Source organism: Gossypium hirsutum, chromosome A07, assembly GCF_007990345.1.
Source record: "Gossypium hirsutum isolate 1008001.06 chromosome A07, Gossypium_hirsutum_v2.1, whole genome shotgun sequence".
Classification (NCBI taxonomy): domain Eukaryota; kingdom Viridiplantae; phylum Streptophyta; class Magnoliopsida; order Malvales; family Malvaceae; genus Gossypium; species Gossypium hirsutum.
Genome location: NC_053430.1, coordinates 41,082,506 through 41,100,625, shown reverse-complemented (window position 1 = coordinate 41,100,625; position 18,120 = coordinate 41,082,506). Strand labels below are relative to the sequence as shown.

At 35.3% G+C, this 18,120-nt stretch overlaps 2 protein-coding genes across 6 annotated transcripts in view; both read left to right on the top strand.

The window, feature by feature from the left end:
• LOC107952720 (uncharacterized) overlaps nt 1-3,922 on the top strand; it is a 9,526-nt gene extending 5,604 nt beyond the window's left edge. For 2 of the 5 annotated variants that reach the window (XM_016887880.2, XM_016887882.2), the window contains exons 6-10: nt 442-542; nt 900-968; nt 1,086-1,126; nt 2,000-2,115; nt 3,230-3,922. In XM_016887880.2, coding sequence (XP_016743369.2) covers nt 442-542; nt 900-968; nt 1,086-1,126; nt 2,000-2,082 — 294 coding nt within the window. In that variant the 3' untranslated portion in view covers nt 2,083-2,115; nt 3,230-3,922. Of the gene's footprint in view, nt 1-441; nt 543-899; nt 969-1,085; nt 1,127-1,999; nt 2,116-2,808; nt 3,070-3,147 lie in introns of all 5 variants that reach the window. The other 3 variants (XR_001698892.2, XR_001698893.2, XM_016887881.2) reach the window with 3 other exon arrangements.
• A 254-nt stretch (nt 3,923-4,176) lies between these two features.
• LOC107952722 (acid phosphatase 1) lies at nt 4,177-5,581 on the top strand. The gene is made up of 3 exons (XM_016887884.2): nt 4,177-4,907; nt 4,982-5,191; nt 5,282-5,581. The coding sequence occupies exons 1-3, from the start codon at nt 4,525-4,527 to the stop codon at nt 5,457-5,459; spliced, it is 771 nt and encodes a 256-aa protein (XP_016743373.1). The 5' UTR covers nt 4,177-4,524; the 3' UTR covers nt 5,460-5,581.
• Nucleotides 5,582-18,120: the final 12,539 nt, after the last annotated feature.

The following is an 18,120-nucleotide window of genomic DNA, read 5'->3' as shown; positions in this document are numbered from 1 at the left end:
TCATGCCATTTTTTCATCTGGATAAATGCACAAAAACATTTCAAAAAGATTTGTTTGATTGATGCTGAAAAGAAAGCTCCTGTTAGCCTAATTGTCGTAGTTAGCTATAGGATAAAAACTGTTGCTCTGGGAAGGATCAAATCTTTTTAGTTCGTAGTCTGTCAAGTATTGGACATTTTTAGTGGCTATTTTGAATATGCTATTTCTATGCAATTTGTGCAATATCTATAACAAAACACTGAGAATGAGTCAAATGAATGTATTTTGCCCCTCAAAGAGTGCATTTTACATCTTCAATTGTAGTGCAAATCTGTTTTGAAGTTATATGGGAAGTATCATGTTATAGTTGTTTACGATTATAGCTCCAAAACCATCTTTTTCTTGCTTCTAACCTTCTAGTTTGTGCCACTATTTATTGTTTATTCTGGTTGTCTAAATTAGGAAGGAGGTATTCTTGATTATCTGATGGGACTGTTGGGTGGTCAAATTCACCTATTGTGGAAATCATCTCCTGCTCTGGCAGCAGTTTCGCTTCCATTCTGGTACTATTAATCTGTGTGGCTTTGGAAAATATGAATTGTCTCTGTTGGACCGGATAATTAGGACAATTTGTATGTTACACTGTGAGCAATAACACTTCTTTTATGCATGTCTAAAATTTTGGAGATCGCACAAATTTACATCATTTTAAATATAATGCCTATTGTATATACCTACTGAACATTAATGGCAGAAATCATATAGTAAGTATGAACGCTTGTTGGTATTGAGAATATTGGGATCATTGAATGTCTCCTCATTACCGAATGAGTCCATTTCCATTGGGTAATTGGATATTTCTGAGAGTGCTTGTAGCTTACCTGCTTCATGGTTCAAGATGGTTGTAACTGGTATTGCAGGCCTACCTTATTTAGACTTTACCTGAGTGAAATTGAGATTCAATTCAAGGGAAAGCCTTCTATGATAAGGTTTGGCATTTGTAAATCAAATTTTAATTGATCATTATAATATGTCTCAAATTTGTAAATCAAATGAAAGCATTTACATCTCAATTCGTCTCTCTCTCTCTCTATATTGTCTTGCAGATGCTGCAGTTGTATTCAAGACACGAATGAGCATAAAGACTGTGAGTATATTGGTTCTCATATCCATATACTCCTTATGGACGCTTTTATATAGATGTAAAGTTTACATTATTTGCTGAGTCAGGAACCTTAAAATGGCTAAATACGAAATGCCACAAGATTAACTTTGGCTGTCAACTATTTGCCTTATGGTATTATTCCAGGCGGAGCTTGAGAAAGCCTTGTTGAAATACCAGCCTAAAACTTAGAATAGAATCACTCCCAGCAAATGCATGGTTTACATACAATTTTGTCAATGCTGTCAATCAGCCCTCACCGTCAAATATGATCTCCCAATTATAATTGCTTTGCTTGTACCCTGCAGGTGTAAATTAAGACAATAAGCAATTACCATTTTTGCTTAGAATCTGCCTACCTGGTAGTTTTGACATGACCACTTATTGATTGATTTAAAAGGAGGCTGGCTTTTGCTACTTTAATACCCATTCTCTTCTGTCTGCAGGCATAATGTGGTTGCATTTATGTAGATCACTTTAATAGATATTAATACCTATGGCTACCCACACTTGAATCATGTTTATGAGATGAAAGCCATAGGTATAACATCCACAATTGGCATAGGCATGTTAGCTAAATAGAGCGAAATTCTGGATCCAAACAAGCTTTCCATGTGACGCCTAGTCAATCATATGGGGACAACAGGGAACCTACCCCTGATTTTTACTTATACTCTCTGTTTCTTCTCTATTGAGATTCTATGCTTTATGTCAACTGAAATAGTTCACTCTAATCTTTGTTTGTATCTGGGATATCAAATAGATGAACTTTTCTTTCTCTGATAATTTAAAGAACTTTAATTTTAAAAATGAAGATTTGTATAAAATATTTAAGTAGATAATGTGATGTATTCCCAGGTGAACTTGCTGAGAGAATTTGGTGTCTCTACATCTTTCATGTTTGTCGCTCTCAAATAATTAATGGTGCATGTGGCGCTTGATAGCTGAAATTTGTTGTGCTGTTCTTCAATAAGGTTCGTTTTCTTTTCTATATCTATTGCTGAAAGTGGCATTTTCATTTTGTGTACTTGTAGTAAGAGCTATTTTGATCTAAATTTTTGTTGTTAAAGATCATGTTCAGCACTAACTGTATGTGGACCTTAGCTAGGATCTTAAAAGTGCAATCAAGAAAAATCAGTCTTCAAAATCAACAATACATAGATGTTAGTGGTCCACTATGTGAGATTAAAGGTTTTGAAAAGGTCCATTTTAATCTGTGAAACAAAGGATGTGAAATTTCACCTAGGGAGAAATTTTTTGAAAAAATGATGTAAAATACCAAACTTGGTATTGAAAATCGCTATATTCTCATAGCAGGAAGTTATCATTTTCTCTTTTTCGCAGAAATGTTGGTGAAACTTATTGTCGTGTACAGTAATATCGGTGGCTGTTTTTGTTACTAATTATTATCACCAAGCATCTGACCATCTATTATCTGCCCAATGAAGATATTGTCACATCTTTGTGGGCCTTCCTAACTCTCCATATAAAGTCAAAAGTATTTTCGTGGGGCAAATAATAGGGTCAAACTTAGGCACTAGAAGGGCGCTGCTTCTCTCTCGTTTCCTCCTTTCAGCACTAGAAGGGTCAGACTTTGCCATGGACGGCATAAACTTTTTAGTCATGTCCAACCTACTCTTAATCTCTCTTGTTTTCTTATTTCTTAGATTATTTGCAGCAAGTTCTCATGCGTAAACCAAGAGAAAAATCACAAATGATAAACGCTAGCAACTTTTTGGAAGGTTAATCATTTAATCCAGAAAGTGCCCATCTCAGACATCATATCACTAGTTCTTTCTCCAAGTTGAGACAATTGATGACCTAGGAATGATGGCAAAGCAAAGTGGAAAGAACATTAGGTGATAGTGGTTCTAATGTCAGACAAATGGCTAAGTGCCATCTAACATCTTAGACGGTGACATCTCTTGGTAGGGAATTAGATGCATGAAAGGCTCAGTTCATGCTTTCTTTGAAACTATATATCTTACTGTTCTTGTTGCTTTTAGATTTGCAGGCTCTCAACTTTGAGTGGATATAAAGTGATAAGTTAGCTTTAAAAGCCTAGAACTGAAAATTCTGAGAATGCAGATCGTGAAGAGGATTCAGATCTTGAAGTGGGAAAAGAAAATAGCAAACGATGAGCATGCAGTCAAACTTATCGAGGTAGAAAGAAGGCCGACTTTGTGTTGCTGCCCAAAATTATATGCATTGAAGCAGTTTGTTTTGAAGCTCAAGTCCCAGTGGAGGAAAGCTATGAGGTTGCGAAGAGGCAGCATGCAGTTCAGCTATGACTTCCACAGCTATTCTCTCAACTTTGATGATGGGTTTCCTCGAGAACGTGTAATACACTGAGTTCAGCACCATGAACTTTCGGTTCTGAGCTCCAAATAAATCTTCGGTCGTTTGAGGGGCAACTTGATGTGTAGATAAAGGTTTTGCCATATTGTGTTTATTGGGTTTCCTGTTGGTCTCAACTGTTGTCTGCTGTCACTCCCACTGAATTTTTCTATGATATAACAGTGATAACTAGTTTTAGAATCTGTGATGGCATTATCTTCAAAAAATGTACCGACATTTTCCCCTCAACTGTAATTTTAAACGAGAAGGAAAATAGGAAAAGGGGAAAAAGAAGTGGAAAAACATGCCGTTTAGAAACATGCATTATTTACTGGCCAACCATCTGTTTTACTGTCAAAAAGGATAAAAGAGATGGGCATTTGGCCGTCTCCACCATCCCGTGCTTTTCCTCTTTTTATCGAGACATAATTCTACTTTTTGTTATATGTGGAGCTTGAGCTAGAATCCAAATTTACATGCCTCGCAAATTTTAAAAAGGTTCATTGTCTTTGATCTTATATTGGGTTAGCCCCCAGACATCAGATGTTGATATTCAAAGTTTCAAAAAAGTTCCACCTCGTGAAGCTTAAAAGTGTAGTGTCATTATTATTACTAAAAACATCACCGTGCTTTATGGCAAGAATTGCGGGCGGCGTATTTTTATTCTTCTGGCCCTGAAATAATTGAGAGACCAGCAATCATACAGGGCATCCAAGAAAACAGTGAGGATGGATGTGCCTTCTAAACTGATCCATGCCAGCTGAGAATTAAATGGCATGACGTGGTAACAACGTGACTTAGGCACCATAATTTGACTCCCATAATCGCATTGGGTTTGTCCCTATATCCATTAACCCTCAACTAATTTACTATCTTCCATTTTAATAAATCATCATTCCATGTGATATTCCATAACTACATGACAGGATCATGGTTCCAGCCTAGAGTAAGTCCCCACCTCCCCATGTGATCTCTTTCCTTTTATTACCCACCATCAACGTTCCAATTTCATATCACTCTTCATTCCTCGCCTACTCTCTGCAAAAATGGCAAGGAAAATTGTGCTCATTCTGGCACTGACATGCCTCTGCATTGGGCTAGCAGCTGCTGACTGGAACATCTTGAACCCAATATGGAATATCAATGCAAGACAGGATAGCTTGAAAAACTACTGTGAAAGCTGGAGGATCAATGTGGAGCTCAACAACATAAGGGAGTTCGATGTAGTGCCCCAAGAATGCGTTGCTCACATCAAGAAGTACATGACTTCATCACAGTACGATGCCGACTGCCAGAGAGCTATCGAGGAAGTGACACTATACTTAAGCCGCTGTTGCTCTTTGAAAGGTGATGGCAAAGATGCATGGATTTTCGATGTTGATGATACACTCATCTCCACCATTCCTTACTTCAAGAAACATGGTTTTGGGTAAGTCTTAAATTTTCCATTCCTTCAAGTTTTGGTTACATATGAATCTGGTTGATTTGAAACTAAAAAACCAGGGGAGAGAAGGTGAACTCATCTTCTTTGGAGGCATGGATGGAAGAGAGCAAGGCACCAGCTCTCGACCACACATTCAAGCTCTTCCATGACATTAAAGATAGAGGGATGAAAATCTTTCTAGTCTCTTCAAGGAAAGAAACCCTTAGATCTCCTACAGTTGATAACCTCATTAATGTTGGATACCATGGATGGTCTAGGCTCTTCTTAAGGTATGCAATGCAACTTACCTGAGTTTTCATGGGTTTTTTCTCTGCACATTTCTCTTTGATTGATTTTTTTTTTGAATTGAATGAATAAAGGGGTTTCGAAGATGAATACATGCATGTGGAACAATACAAGTCCCAAGTGAGGAAAACATTAATGGATCAAGGGTACCGCATATGGGGAATCGTTGGAGATCAATGGAGCAGCTTGAAGGGCTTGCCAGAAGCAAAGAGAACATTCAAGCTGCCAAATTCCATTTACTACATGTCTTAACTTCATCTGAATAAATTTTTATGCACCCATTTTCCCACCTCATGTGCTTTTGTATTTGCTTGCGGTTGTTTCCAGAAATCCAATTTAAAATATCAGTAAAAATATCTATATTTATCTTCTAATAGTTGGTCAGATACTGGATTTTATAAGCGTACAGATGAAACCAAAAAAAGAATATTGGAAGAAGAGAAATTTAGAGCTTAATAGAAAATTCCCCAACTTTCAATCAATCAACATCGAAGCCTGGTGAATAAGAGCTACTTCAGAACGATAATCTCTGCCTGTTCAATCTATAGAGAAGCAGAAATGGCCGGCAATAAAATACAGTGTCTTATTTTCTATCCAAAGTTGTAGCGACTTTGCAAGGATATACGCAACTATGTTCCCCTGTCGATAAATATGTGTAAATTCAAGTAAAGCCAACGGGTAAGCATCCTTACTGCCTGAGATCAAAATCTTTATAGCCTAGATGCATTCAGTTTCCACAATAACTCTTTTTTTGTGGCCAAAGATTCCGTAATAACTAAGTGCAGTCCATTTCTCCAAGCTATTGTCAGACTAGAACAAATCCCAATGTTATGACAAAAGCCTATTATCCAACTTCCTTCACAATCTGTGATAGCACATCCTGCAGATGCCAACGAGGTAGTGCCATGACTGCTCCTTGACCCACCCTGGTGGTGGGGGTTGCCAACCCGTATTCTTCACTACAGAACTTCCCACGGACGGCAGGTTGGCCATAGAAGCTTAGATTGTTGTTGCCTAAGACCAGCTATGAGACTACATCGAAGCAGGAAGAGTGATCTTTGCTGGAAAATAACTTCATTGCGCTTCTTCCATAATCTCCAACAGAGAAGGCCACTCAAAATCAGGAAACTGAATGTTAAAAGCCTTCTGAAAATTGTCTAACTTCCACCCCCTCAGCCTCAGGCGTTGTAGAGAAAAACCTGTGATAATTTTGTGAGGATAGGAGTGACTCTCAACCACACTGCCTTAGTTGCACAGCAGTCATGTAAGCATGCGAAATTGACTTTACATAGTGCCCACATATGCTACACGACTCATACCCCTTCTACACCTTCCAAATTTGTCAAAAGGCGAAATTGGCCAACTCTCTGCGCCCCTTGTATTTCTAAACCAAATCCCATCGATCATCTGGTAATTGCCAAGAGCTTGCTGCCAAGCCCACGATAGGTAGGAATTGTTATTTTTTAATAAAAAATTATAATTTTAAATGTTTTATAAATTTTGTTTATAATTTTTTAAATTTTTAAAAAGTGCACAAATTTGTTTAGCAAATACCATTAGTAGGTTGGATGAAACTTAACACTGACGGAAGTTTCTCTCATAAATCCTATGTTGCAATAAGGGGCGTTTCAAAAGCCTAGTTACTTGGCTTTACAATGATTGTTGACAAATCGGGAGTTTTTCAAACTGAGGCAAGGGCGACTTACTATTGCATGAAAGGAAGGTTTCAGACAGATTGAAGTGTAAAGTAATAATGCCATTCTGATTGATATTATTAGTAACTATTAATTATGTAATGGATAATAGCTTTTCAGAAATACGACTTATCCATTCTCTACTTGTGCAAGGTTGATAAGTTAGATTTCGACATATTCCAAGGGAACAAAATAATGTTGCAAATTACTTTGCTAAGATGACTACTGGAGATTTAAATATGGTTTGCACTTTTAAAGAGCCTCTATCGAGTATTTGAGCATTGTTGTTGGTTGGTCTTCAGCTACTTGGAACCATGGAAAGTTTTCTTTAGAGCTATGTTGTAGTTTATTTCTACTGCTACTTTTTTTACAAAAAAAAAAAAATTGTGTTAACAAAGATATTTGAATTTTCCATAAAAATGACCAAAAGCTTTTGATTATTTATGAAAATAACCCACTTTGAAAATCATGTATGTAAATGACCCATTTTGAACAGTAAATTTTGATGTTATCGTTATCATTGAAGGCACCACCCATCACAATCATTCAATGATTAGCCCATGGAATTAAAAAATAATTTCTTTGGGTGCCATCGTTGACATTTGTGACACTAATATAAATACACGTATCCACCTATTTAAAATACTTATATTCCTTAAAAAAAGAATTTTTTAATAGGTGCCGCCAATGTTTTTTCTAAGTAGTATTTTTGGTGTCATCGTTGCTCAAATAATATTTTTTAAAAAATAATTTGAATTTTTTTTGCTATGTTTTCATTGACAGTATCAGTTAACTTAATAAAAAAAAATTAGTTGTTTAAAGCCTACAAATCCAATATAGCTTCAATTACAAGAAAGAAGCAAAACTGAAGAGAAGAGTAGAAGGGAAGCAGAAACAATGAATGAAGAATGAAGGTTCCAAGAGTGAAAGACACGTTGAATACTGTAACTTCTCTGAAACTTGAACTAGCTTGATCTTCCATGAAATAATGAAAAAAAGTCAGAAAAAGTGAAAAAAAAACCTAGAATCGAAAAAAAAGGAAATTGAAACAAGGGAGAAAAAGAGGGGATGAATGCAACACAGAAAGAAGAAGAAGAAGAAAAAGTAAAGAGAAAAGAAGTTAAAGAAAGGGGAGGGAAATAGATGTACCTTGTGAAGAAAAGAAAATGGAGAAGTAAATGCCTTAATTACTTGTCAGTTGTTAGTAACTATAATTTTTTTATTAATTAATTTTTTCCCTAACTTTTTAGCTTCTTCCTCACTTCTCTAACATCATTACCCCTCTCTCATCCCCCTATCATTAAATTTTTTCACCTTCATTTCTTTCTGATTTCGTTCTCTTTTTTATAGTTTCCTTTCATATTCTCTTCTCCTTTTTTCTCTTTTTTCTTCTTTAAAGATTTAATAACCCAACTATAGATCTCATTTTGTGAGCAAGTCAAGGTCCCTTCATATGATTTGATTGACCCATTGCTTTCCGGTCTCCTTTCTTTGTTTCACTCGATTAACGATTATCTTTGTCATCGTTGCATTCACTACAAACCCTATCTCTTGATCCCAATTTTTTTCTAATTCAACTTCGCCTTAAAAAGAAAAATCAGACGGGTGCCATTGAAGGTAATGGCAGCACCAATTTTTTTTACCTGCCTCTACATTTTTTGACACAAAATCTTTTTAAAAAAAAAAGAAAACATAGGTGTTGCCAATGACAATAACGTCACCTATTAAAATATTGTTTTTTTCCTGCAAAATACCAATATTTTTAAGTGGCTGCACAAATACACATACTGGTGTCGTTAATGATAACAACGACACCCAAAAAAATTGTTTTTTATTAGACCAACCAATGATTAGCCCATTATGAAGGGTGGTGCCGCCAATGACAATGGTAGCATCGAGCTTTACTGTTCAAAACGAGTCATTTTCGTACATGATTTTGTAAGTGGATCATTTTCATAATTAATCAAACATTTTAGGTCATTTTTGAAAAAAAGGTCAAAATATTTGCACCATCCTGACATCTTCCTTAGTTTGGTCAGTCAATCAAATTCAAAGTTTAACACAAGTTATTAAAGTCTAGTGGACATTATGTGTAGTAGGAGAAGGTTCAAACGGAAGTCAAAAGTCAATTTATCACCACAGAAAAGCAAATAGTAATAAAGGTGATGAATAGAAGGTAAAAGTATCATGGAGATATTTTTATTAAGAATTAAATTGTAGTTTGCCTCTATTTAAAAAATGAGTAAACTAGTGTGATTGATAGAATAACCAATAACTCACGTTGACATACAGTAATAAACTTTAAACAGTAAAAATGGATAAAATTTGTTTTGCTCTTTGATCTAACATATGTACTTTTACTAAAAAATAGAGTTTTGAACAGAAGCGTTGAATATTGCACTTCCAATGGTAAGTGATATTTGAGGAAGGAGAAAAGTAGAACCAGTGAACATTTGGTCCCCCAAAATGAGGTCAATCCAGGACTACGCAATGGCAAATTACCTTTGCATCCACAAAAATCCAATCTTCTTATTGGTTGTATGGGCTATTATACAATATATATATTTCATATATGATACAAAGCAAATGCAAGTATTCTTTTATATGACTAGACCGGATTGAAATCTTACGTACTGTTTCAATCTTGTTTTATTTTTGGAAACTAATTAGCTTGTCAATGGTTATTGTTCCCAATGGCTGATCCAAGCAAGCTAGTGTTCTTGTTGACAGTTCTTGTGCCACGAATCACATGGTGGGTTGTGACTCCGGCAGGGATCTTATGCAGGATAAGCCTATGGTGATAACATATACAACTTCCCCTGCTACTTGGTTAGTAGGAGGTGGAAGTCATTGGTCTAGTAGATCCTTGAGAAGCAATTCAGTGTTGTTTGATAACAATGTTATTGATGACAGGGAGTTCAAAAGCTCCCCTGGGTACTTTCCCATCATGATCTCTAATGCCACCACTCCAAAGCTAAAAAGATCGCATTTCGTGGTCACTCGCATTGTGAGCGCAAGCTCTGGAGGACAAGAAGTTAAAGCAACTCAACCATTGTAATAAAAAAATAAAAGCAACATTTAATTCTGCAACATAGAAGTAAGTAAATTGTTTACTAACCAGCTGCCATGTACCCATAAGAGCCAACAACTTTGGTCCAGTGAGATGAATTCAGATTCAACAACCTAGCAGTGCCAAAATCTGAAAGTCTTGGCTCATACTCTTCCTCAAGCAAAATGTTTTTCAATGATATGTCTCTATGTATGATAGGTGGAGAGCAATCATGATTCAAGTAAGCAACTGCATGCGCCAACCCTTGCACTATTTTCACCCTTGTACCCCATCCTAGCTTTGTTCCCCTTTGTGCTCCATACAATACACTTCCCAAGCTACCCCTTTCAACACACTCATAAACCAAGTAGATGCGCCCTCCTCTAGAACAATATCCATACAACTTTATGATATTTCGATGCCTAGCTTCGGTTAACATATGAATCTCATTCTCGAAGCTCCTTTGATTTGTTTCTTGAATATCATCGGAACCTGACAAATTGAGTTTCTTAATTGCAACTACTTGACCCAAGGCTAATATTGCTCGGTAAACACATCTGAATCCTCCTTTACCAATGCAATACTTATCGGCAAACCTTTCTGTACTTTTTTCAATGTCACCAAATGTGAATTTTCCATCTCTTCCCTAAATGGTGGATTAAAAAATTTTGGACTTTTTACTCTGTTCATCAAGAATATTTCTTTGTTTGTATATAGAAACACTCTAACAACAATTGCTGCTAGAATTAGTATACAACAGATAGGAAAAATAATTGCATTAAAAAACTTTTTGCTATTGGACTTTCTCTTTGTAGCACTTGAATTACAAGGAGTTAATCCTTCAACATCTCCACATAAGCCTAAATTTCCAACAAAAGCATTCCAAGTAGCATTATTGAATACTCCACTACTTAAAATTGAGCCTATTAACTCATTGTAGGAGAAATCAAATGAACTAAGACTGATCATGAAGGAAAATAAAGATGGGATTCTTTCTGAGAGATCGTTAATGTAAAATGTTTAGAATCTCCAGTGATACAAGCTTCCCTAAGTCTTGAAGGATTGAGCCAGAGAGTGAATTACTTCTGAGATCCAATGAGTACTGCAAAACTGATAAGCTACCTAGTTCACGTGGAATTTCACCAGATAACTTGTTTTGACTCAAGTTCAAGCTCAATAGTTTTTTTCAATTCTCGAGTTTCTCTGATATTCGTCCTATAAATTTGTTCCTAGATAGATCAAGATACTCTAGCATCACTAAATTGCCCACAGTCTGAGGGATGCGACCTCTAAGATGGTTCTGGCTCAAGTTGAGATTGAACAACAAGCTCAAACCCCCCAATTCCAAAGGAATATCTCCAGTCAGCTCATTGGCTCCCAAGTTTAAAACACGTAACTAAGCCAACTTCCCAATGTAACACCCCTCACCCGTATCCAACACCGGGATAGGGCTCGAGGCATTACCAGACTTAAACATTCATAAACATATAAAACCGGGTCACCAAATTTCGCCCAAAATTAAAACTTTTAGAACATATGCTATGTAACACCCCTTACCCGTGTTTGATGCCGGAACAGGATACGAGGCATTACCGGACTTAATCACTAATCATCGTATAAAAATCGATTCATAATTAATAACATAATCAAGACTATCTACATTAAATGACTTTATACAATAGAGACCTTCAAATAACATAGGTCAGTATTTTAAGTCAATTCCTAGCAACTTAATAACAATTAAACAAGTCTCCATACATGCCAAAGACTTAAAACACTTTAAAACCTTTATATATCGATCAATAGTTTGATAGTGTGATTTAACCTCAGGCGACCTCCAACTCGAGCTAACATCTGCGACACTATAGGAAAAAGGAAAGGAAGGGAGTAAGCATTATAGCTTAGTAAGTAAGTATGTAAATATTAATAAACAATACATTATCATACTTTAAACAAAGTCACAACATGTTCCCGGAATATTACCATCACAAACACACATACTTTCACTATTACAATCATAAACAAGTTCAAAATAAGCTGTCTAGCAGAGTACCAGCAACTAAATTATTTATTTCTGAAGATACAGAACTCAAAATTACAAATCGTTAATTTTACTTGAAACTAGATTCACATATATTCTTACCATAAAATTTTTAAAATTTTTGGTCTAGCCAATTAGTATAGTTTATTCATTGAAGTTACCCCTGTTTCACTGCTCAAGTGTTCTGACCACTCTTTACTACGAATAAATTTTCTCCTCGTACATAATTAAAAGGATGTTCTCGTTTATTTCATTTGAAACTAGACTCATTCTGAACCAGTCTCTCAAAAACTTAAATATCTCATAATATAGAATTCCTTTGCTTGCTATGTTTTTGTTATATGAAAATAGACTCATTAAGCTATAATTTGATATCTCATTCAGTCTCTAATTCAATTTCTACTTTTGGTAATTTTAGATTCACGTACTAACTATCTGACTTTTATTGTACAATTTTATTCAATTTCAGTATCACACTTATCATTTATCACATATCAATTGCTCATAAGTTACACACGTATATACTTACACTTATCATCACAAAGTCATACACAATTTTATTTAATCAATTTCCCAGTTGAACGCTTCGGAATAATAACAGATACGCAATGGTATCGCACACAACCCACCTTTAAAATCGAAGCTCTCTTGCACACATAGTGGCCTTCACTTAGCACCACTCATGTGACCTAGCTCGATTGTACACATATTTTTGGCTCTTTTGTACACATGGTGAACACTTAGTACCATCCATGTAACCTAGCCAGTTTATCTAGTCGCTCTCTTGTCTACATGGTGTCCTTCACCTGGAACCACGCATGCGACCTAGCTACATATATCCCGTAGCTCTCTTGTCTACATGGTGTACACATAGCATCACCCATGCGACCTAGCTACATTATAATGTCTCATAGCTCTCTTGTACACATGATGTGCACTCAGCACCATACATGTGACCTAGCTACATACCATCTGTATCATCCAATCTTTCCAAAGGTTCAACCGGGATTTCGCTCTCTTTCTAATACTTGATTCCATACTTCCAATAGTCAATTATGATTCAAAAATCAGCTACAATACATAAAATATGCTGAAATACAAAAACATAATAAAGATAATGTATTATTTACATACAAACTTACATACTTTCTCATTTCCATGTCGAATTAATATTGAACATTTAAATCATCATAATTATACTTACTTTCAACACCTCAGCAATCATAGTAAATATATCAATTTTACATTGAAACATGCATAAATTAATGCTTATTATATATATGAACTTACCTCGATACTAAAACGATCATTTTACCAACTTTCTTGATTTTTGATTTTTCTCCCATTCTAGATTCAAATCTCATTTTCTGGGATCTAAAACATCATATTTTACTTATTTAATTAATATACTATTCAAAACAGTCCTTAACTCAAACTTTGGAAAAATTACAATTTTGCCCCTAAACTTTTGCATATTTACACTTTTGCCCATAGGCTCGGGAATTAAACTTCATCCCTTATTCTTATGTTTTATGAAATGCTGATAATTTTTCCCTTCTATGGAAACATCAAATTCTTAGTCTAACACATAGTTATGAATAATAATAACTTTTACCGATTAAGCCGTTTTACTCATTTTTGCTTAAAATCGCTTAGCAAAAGTTGTTTAACATAATTTCAGCCTTCATATTCTACCATAAAACATCAAAATAAACACATTTCACCTATGGGTATTTTTCCAAATATGAACCCTAGTTTAAATTTTTGCTAGAATAAGCTTAATCAAGTTACCGGGATTCCAAAATCGTAAAGAACTTGAAAAACGGGGCTAGAACGGACTTACTATTAAGCTTGGAAAGCTTGAAAACCCTAGCCATGGATTCCCCCATGCTAATTTTGGCCTCCATGAAAAAGATGATTCAATTTTGGATTTATTTTCCCTTTCTATTTCTTTTAATTACCAAATGACTAAAATGCCCTTAAGACCTTTCTTTAAAATTGTCCTATTCATGCCCATTTTTGTCCAAACAAAATATAATTGTCTAATTACCATTTAAGGACCTCCTCTTTAAACCCCCATTTGAATCAAGTACTTATGAATTAGAACACATATTTTACAACTTTTGCAATTTAGTCCTAAAAGTCCAATTAACCACTTTATCAGTAAAATTACTTAACGATATTTTTACACAATATTTTAATCAATAAATAAACCTTAAAACTTAATCAGAATAAATTTTTTGACTTCAAACACGTGGTTCTAAAACCATCGTTCCGTTTAGGCCCTAAATCAGGCTGTTATAGCAACTTTTGCAAATAAGCCCTAATAGGCAAATTAAACATGCAATCTATAAAATTTCTTATCAATACCCTAACACATGCATCTAATCACTTGGTAAATCATAAAAATTAATCGAAAGAAACTTTTCTATCTCAGATTTGTGGTTTCGCAACCACTATTCCATTTAGGCCCTATTTCGAGAAGTTACATACTATCGTCCCTTAAACAGACCATCTAGGCCTATAACCTACATTAAGGCGGTTCGAGACAAAACCGAAAACATTTGGTAAACTTTGGGAAACTTAATAAATTTCTATCTTTGGAATGCCACACGCTTGTGTAAGTGGGCCGTGTGGATTCCCACTCCCGTGTGGCTTGGGGCACGCTCATGCCCTTAGCCCGTGGGCAAACTGACTTTTAAACACGGCCATGACGCACGTCCATGCTGCCTGTCCGTGTTCAATACTGACTTTGGGACACGGCTATGGGACACGCCCGTGTGACCTACCCGTGTCCTATACTAACTCAAAATTTTAAATGCAGGGGACACACGGCCATGGCATACACCCATGGGAGGGAACTGTGTGTCACACACGGCCTAGACACATGCCCGTGTGTCCAACCATGTAGACCTTAATAGGCTATTTTCTAAGCCTTAAGTCACCTCTTTTTACTCATTATAGCATTATACTATGTTTACAAACCTATAAATTAAACATCCATGTTTAGGGTATTATCAACTTATTACCATATCACACATTTATTCCATAGCCATGACCACCTCAAATGGTCCTAAGGCATTCACCATGTACATATGTTATATACTTCTTATACATAGTGAACAAGCATAATCACATGCCTACATCACAAGACATTTACATATATCATGGATGAATAGGCTTACAAGCCAAAATCATTATAAGCTAATACATTTGTATAATCACAACGACATCGATCATAGAAAAACTAAGTCCCTATACATGTCACTCACTTGAACACGTTTAACATGTACATGTCAATACTCCAAGGGTAAAGGCTCGATAGTGTGATGCTGTCTCCGACGATCTCCAACCCCGAGCTGACCTGTCAAAACTAAAAAGAGGGAAAGGGGGAGTAAGCTTTACACTTAGTAAGTCCATATGAAAATAATAAGCATTATAATAGCATGTTTCCTTAGGTAAAACAACTATAATTATGCTTTTATTCATATTCTGGTCAAGCTATCTACTCGAGTCATAGTCGATAAATTATTTATAACTTGATCTACGGAACTAAAAATTAATATCCATTAATTTTTTGAGAAACTAGACTCAAATATCTTCTTACCATAAATTTTTTAGAATTTTTGGTCCAGCCAATAAGTACAGTTTATTATTCAAAGTCTCCCTTGTTTTGCTATTTAACAGCTTCGACCTTTCTTCACTAAAATTTATTTATCTCCTAGTATGAGACTCGGATAATGTTCCGTCTCTTTCTACTGAAATTAAACTCATTAAGGATTTCATTCAATGAATTTTAACTCATAATTATTTTCGTATAATTTATAGTGATTTTCCAAATTTGAGACAGGGGAGAATAGAATCACTCCGACTCTATCTCACAAGAATTCAAATATCTCATGATAAAGAATTCTTTTGCTTATGATGTTTCCTTTATGTGAAACTAGACTCATTAATATTTAGTTCCATATTTTATTCAGTCTCGAATTCAATTTTCACAATTTTTAGTGGATTTTCAAAGTCGAACCAATGTTGCTGTACCAAATCTGTCCTAGTGCAACAAGATAATAACCATCATAATTTGTCGTAGAAACTATTCTCATAAATATCATTCATTCATTTGCACCATTGTCATAAGTCCATTTCATTTCTCATGTCAAGTACGTGTTCATGGGTTTCGAGTACTTACCTGTGCTATCATTTAGCACCGCACTCGTCCAAACATGACAACTCACATGCATCATAATATTATCATATAACATACATTATGTATCATGGCAAGAGCCTTTTATTTCATTTCTTATATTAATCTCGTTGAATTTCTCAGAATCTCGATGGATATCCCATTCACCGTCAATTCATACAAGTGATCATTTCATATACGCACTCTCGCAAACCTCACATCTTACGGCGGGATTACCAGTCCAGGCTAAATCCCCCATAATGTAAACTCATGGAGTGATGTCGGGATTACTAGTCCAGGCTAAATCCCTTATACGACAAGCACTCTCAGTGAGCTCGGATCTGAATTACCAGTCCAGGCTAAATTCAGACCCCAACCAGATTACCCGTCTGGACTAAATCCTTAATGTACACATATTCTTTGGGAGGCTTGATCACTTAAGGAACACTCGTCTGGGCTAGATCCTTTTCATACTTGAGATCACGGATTACCCGTCTGGGCAAAATCATTTTCTGTAACACATGCAGGATCTCAAGTCATGTAAGCCATGGTTTATCCATCGAAGTTCCCTTTTTATTCAACCAAGATTTTTCTCTTTTCATCAAGTATCTCATTATGCATAGCTGCTCATACCATGTACATCCAATTCAACACATTTCCATGTTTATTTAGACATTAGTCCATAAGATAAACATGGTATTACATATAATTATAATTTGGCATTTGTTACAATATATAATCTTCATATAAACTAAATAAATATCCATCACACAATGTTAACACATCAATTTAAGTTCAACTATGAACAATAATATTATTGCATTATCATTGACATATGAACTTACCTCGGTTTCGAGTCCGACTATTTATTTCGAGTTTGCGCTTAACTTTGTTCGACCTCGTTCCAAGTCCGAATCTTGTTTTCCTTGATCTATAATATCATATTTAGCCTACTAAGTAGTCACATTATTCGTAGGGGTCCAAAAATCATTTTTTTACAAATTTTCATTTTGACCCTTAAACTTTTGCATATTTGCACTTTTGCCCCAAGGCTCAGAAATTAAACTTCATCCTATTTTCTTATGTTTTTTGACATGCTGATCATTTTTCATAACTATGACAGCCCCCAATTTCCACTAAATCACCCATTTATGCCAAATTTACAACTTTTACAAAACGGTCCTTTCGGACGTTTTCACCGAAAACCGCGTAGTAAAAGTTGTTTATTAAACACCCAACACTCATTTTCTACCATTATACATCAAAATGCATGCATATTACTCATGGGTAAATTTTTAAACATAAACACTAGCTCAAAATAATGGTAGAAATAGCTAGAACATGTTACCGGGATTTCAAAAATGTAAAGAACATAAAAAATGGGGCTCGGGATCACTTACAAATGAGCTTGGAAGGTTGAACCAAACCCTAACCATGGATTCCATGGGGGTTTCGGCTGGTACATGGAGAAGATGACCAAATTTTGGCTATTTTGGCTTTTTAATTCTTTTAATTATTAGTTTACCAAAATGCCCCTACTTAAAAATATTTTATTACACCCATTTCATGTCTATTTTTGTCCAGAAATTAACTAATGGTCTAATTACCATTTAAGGACCTCCCATTTAAAATTTCATAACAATTAGACACCTCTAACATGTAGAACTCAACTTTTGCACTTTTTACAATTTAGTCCTTTTGACCAAATTGAGTGCCCAAAAGTCGAAATTTTCAAACGAAATTTTCACGAAATCATTATGTGAAATTTTAGACCATAAAAATATAATAAAAATAAATTTTCTTACGTCGGATTTGTGGTCCCAAAACCATTGTTCTGACTAGGCCCTAATTTGGGATGTTACATTTCTCCCCCTTTAAGGATTTTCGTCCTCGAAAATCTTACCAGAAGAGTGGTTTAGTTTCTCATAATCTTTATTATCTAATAA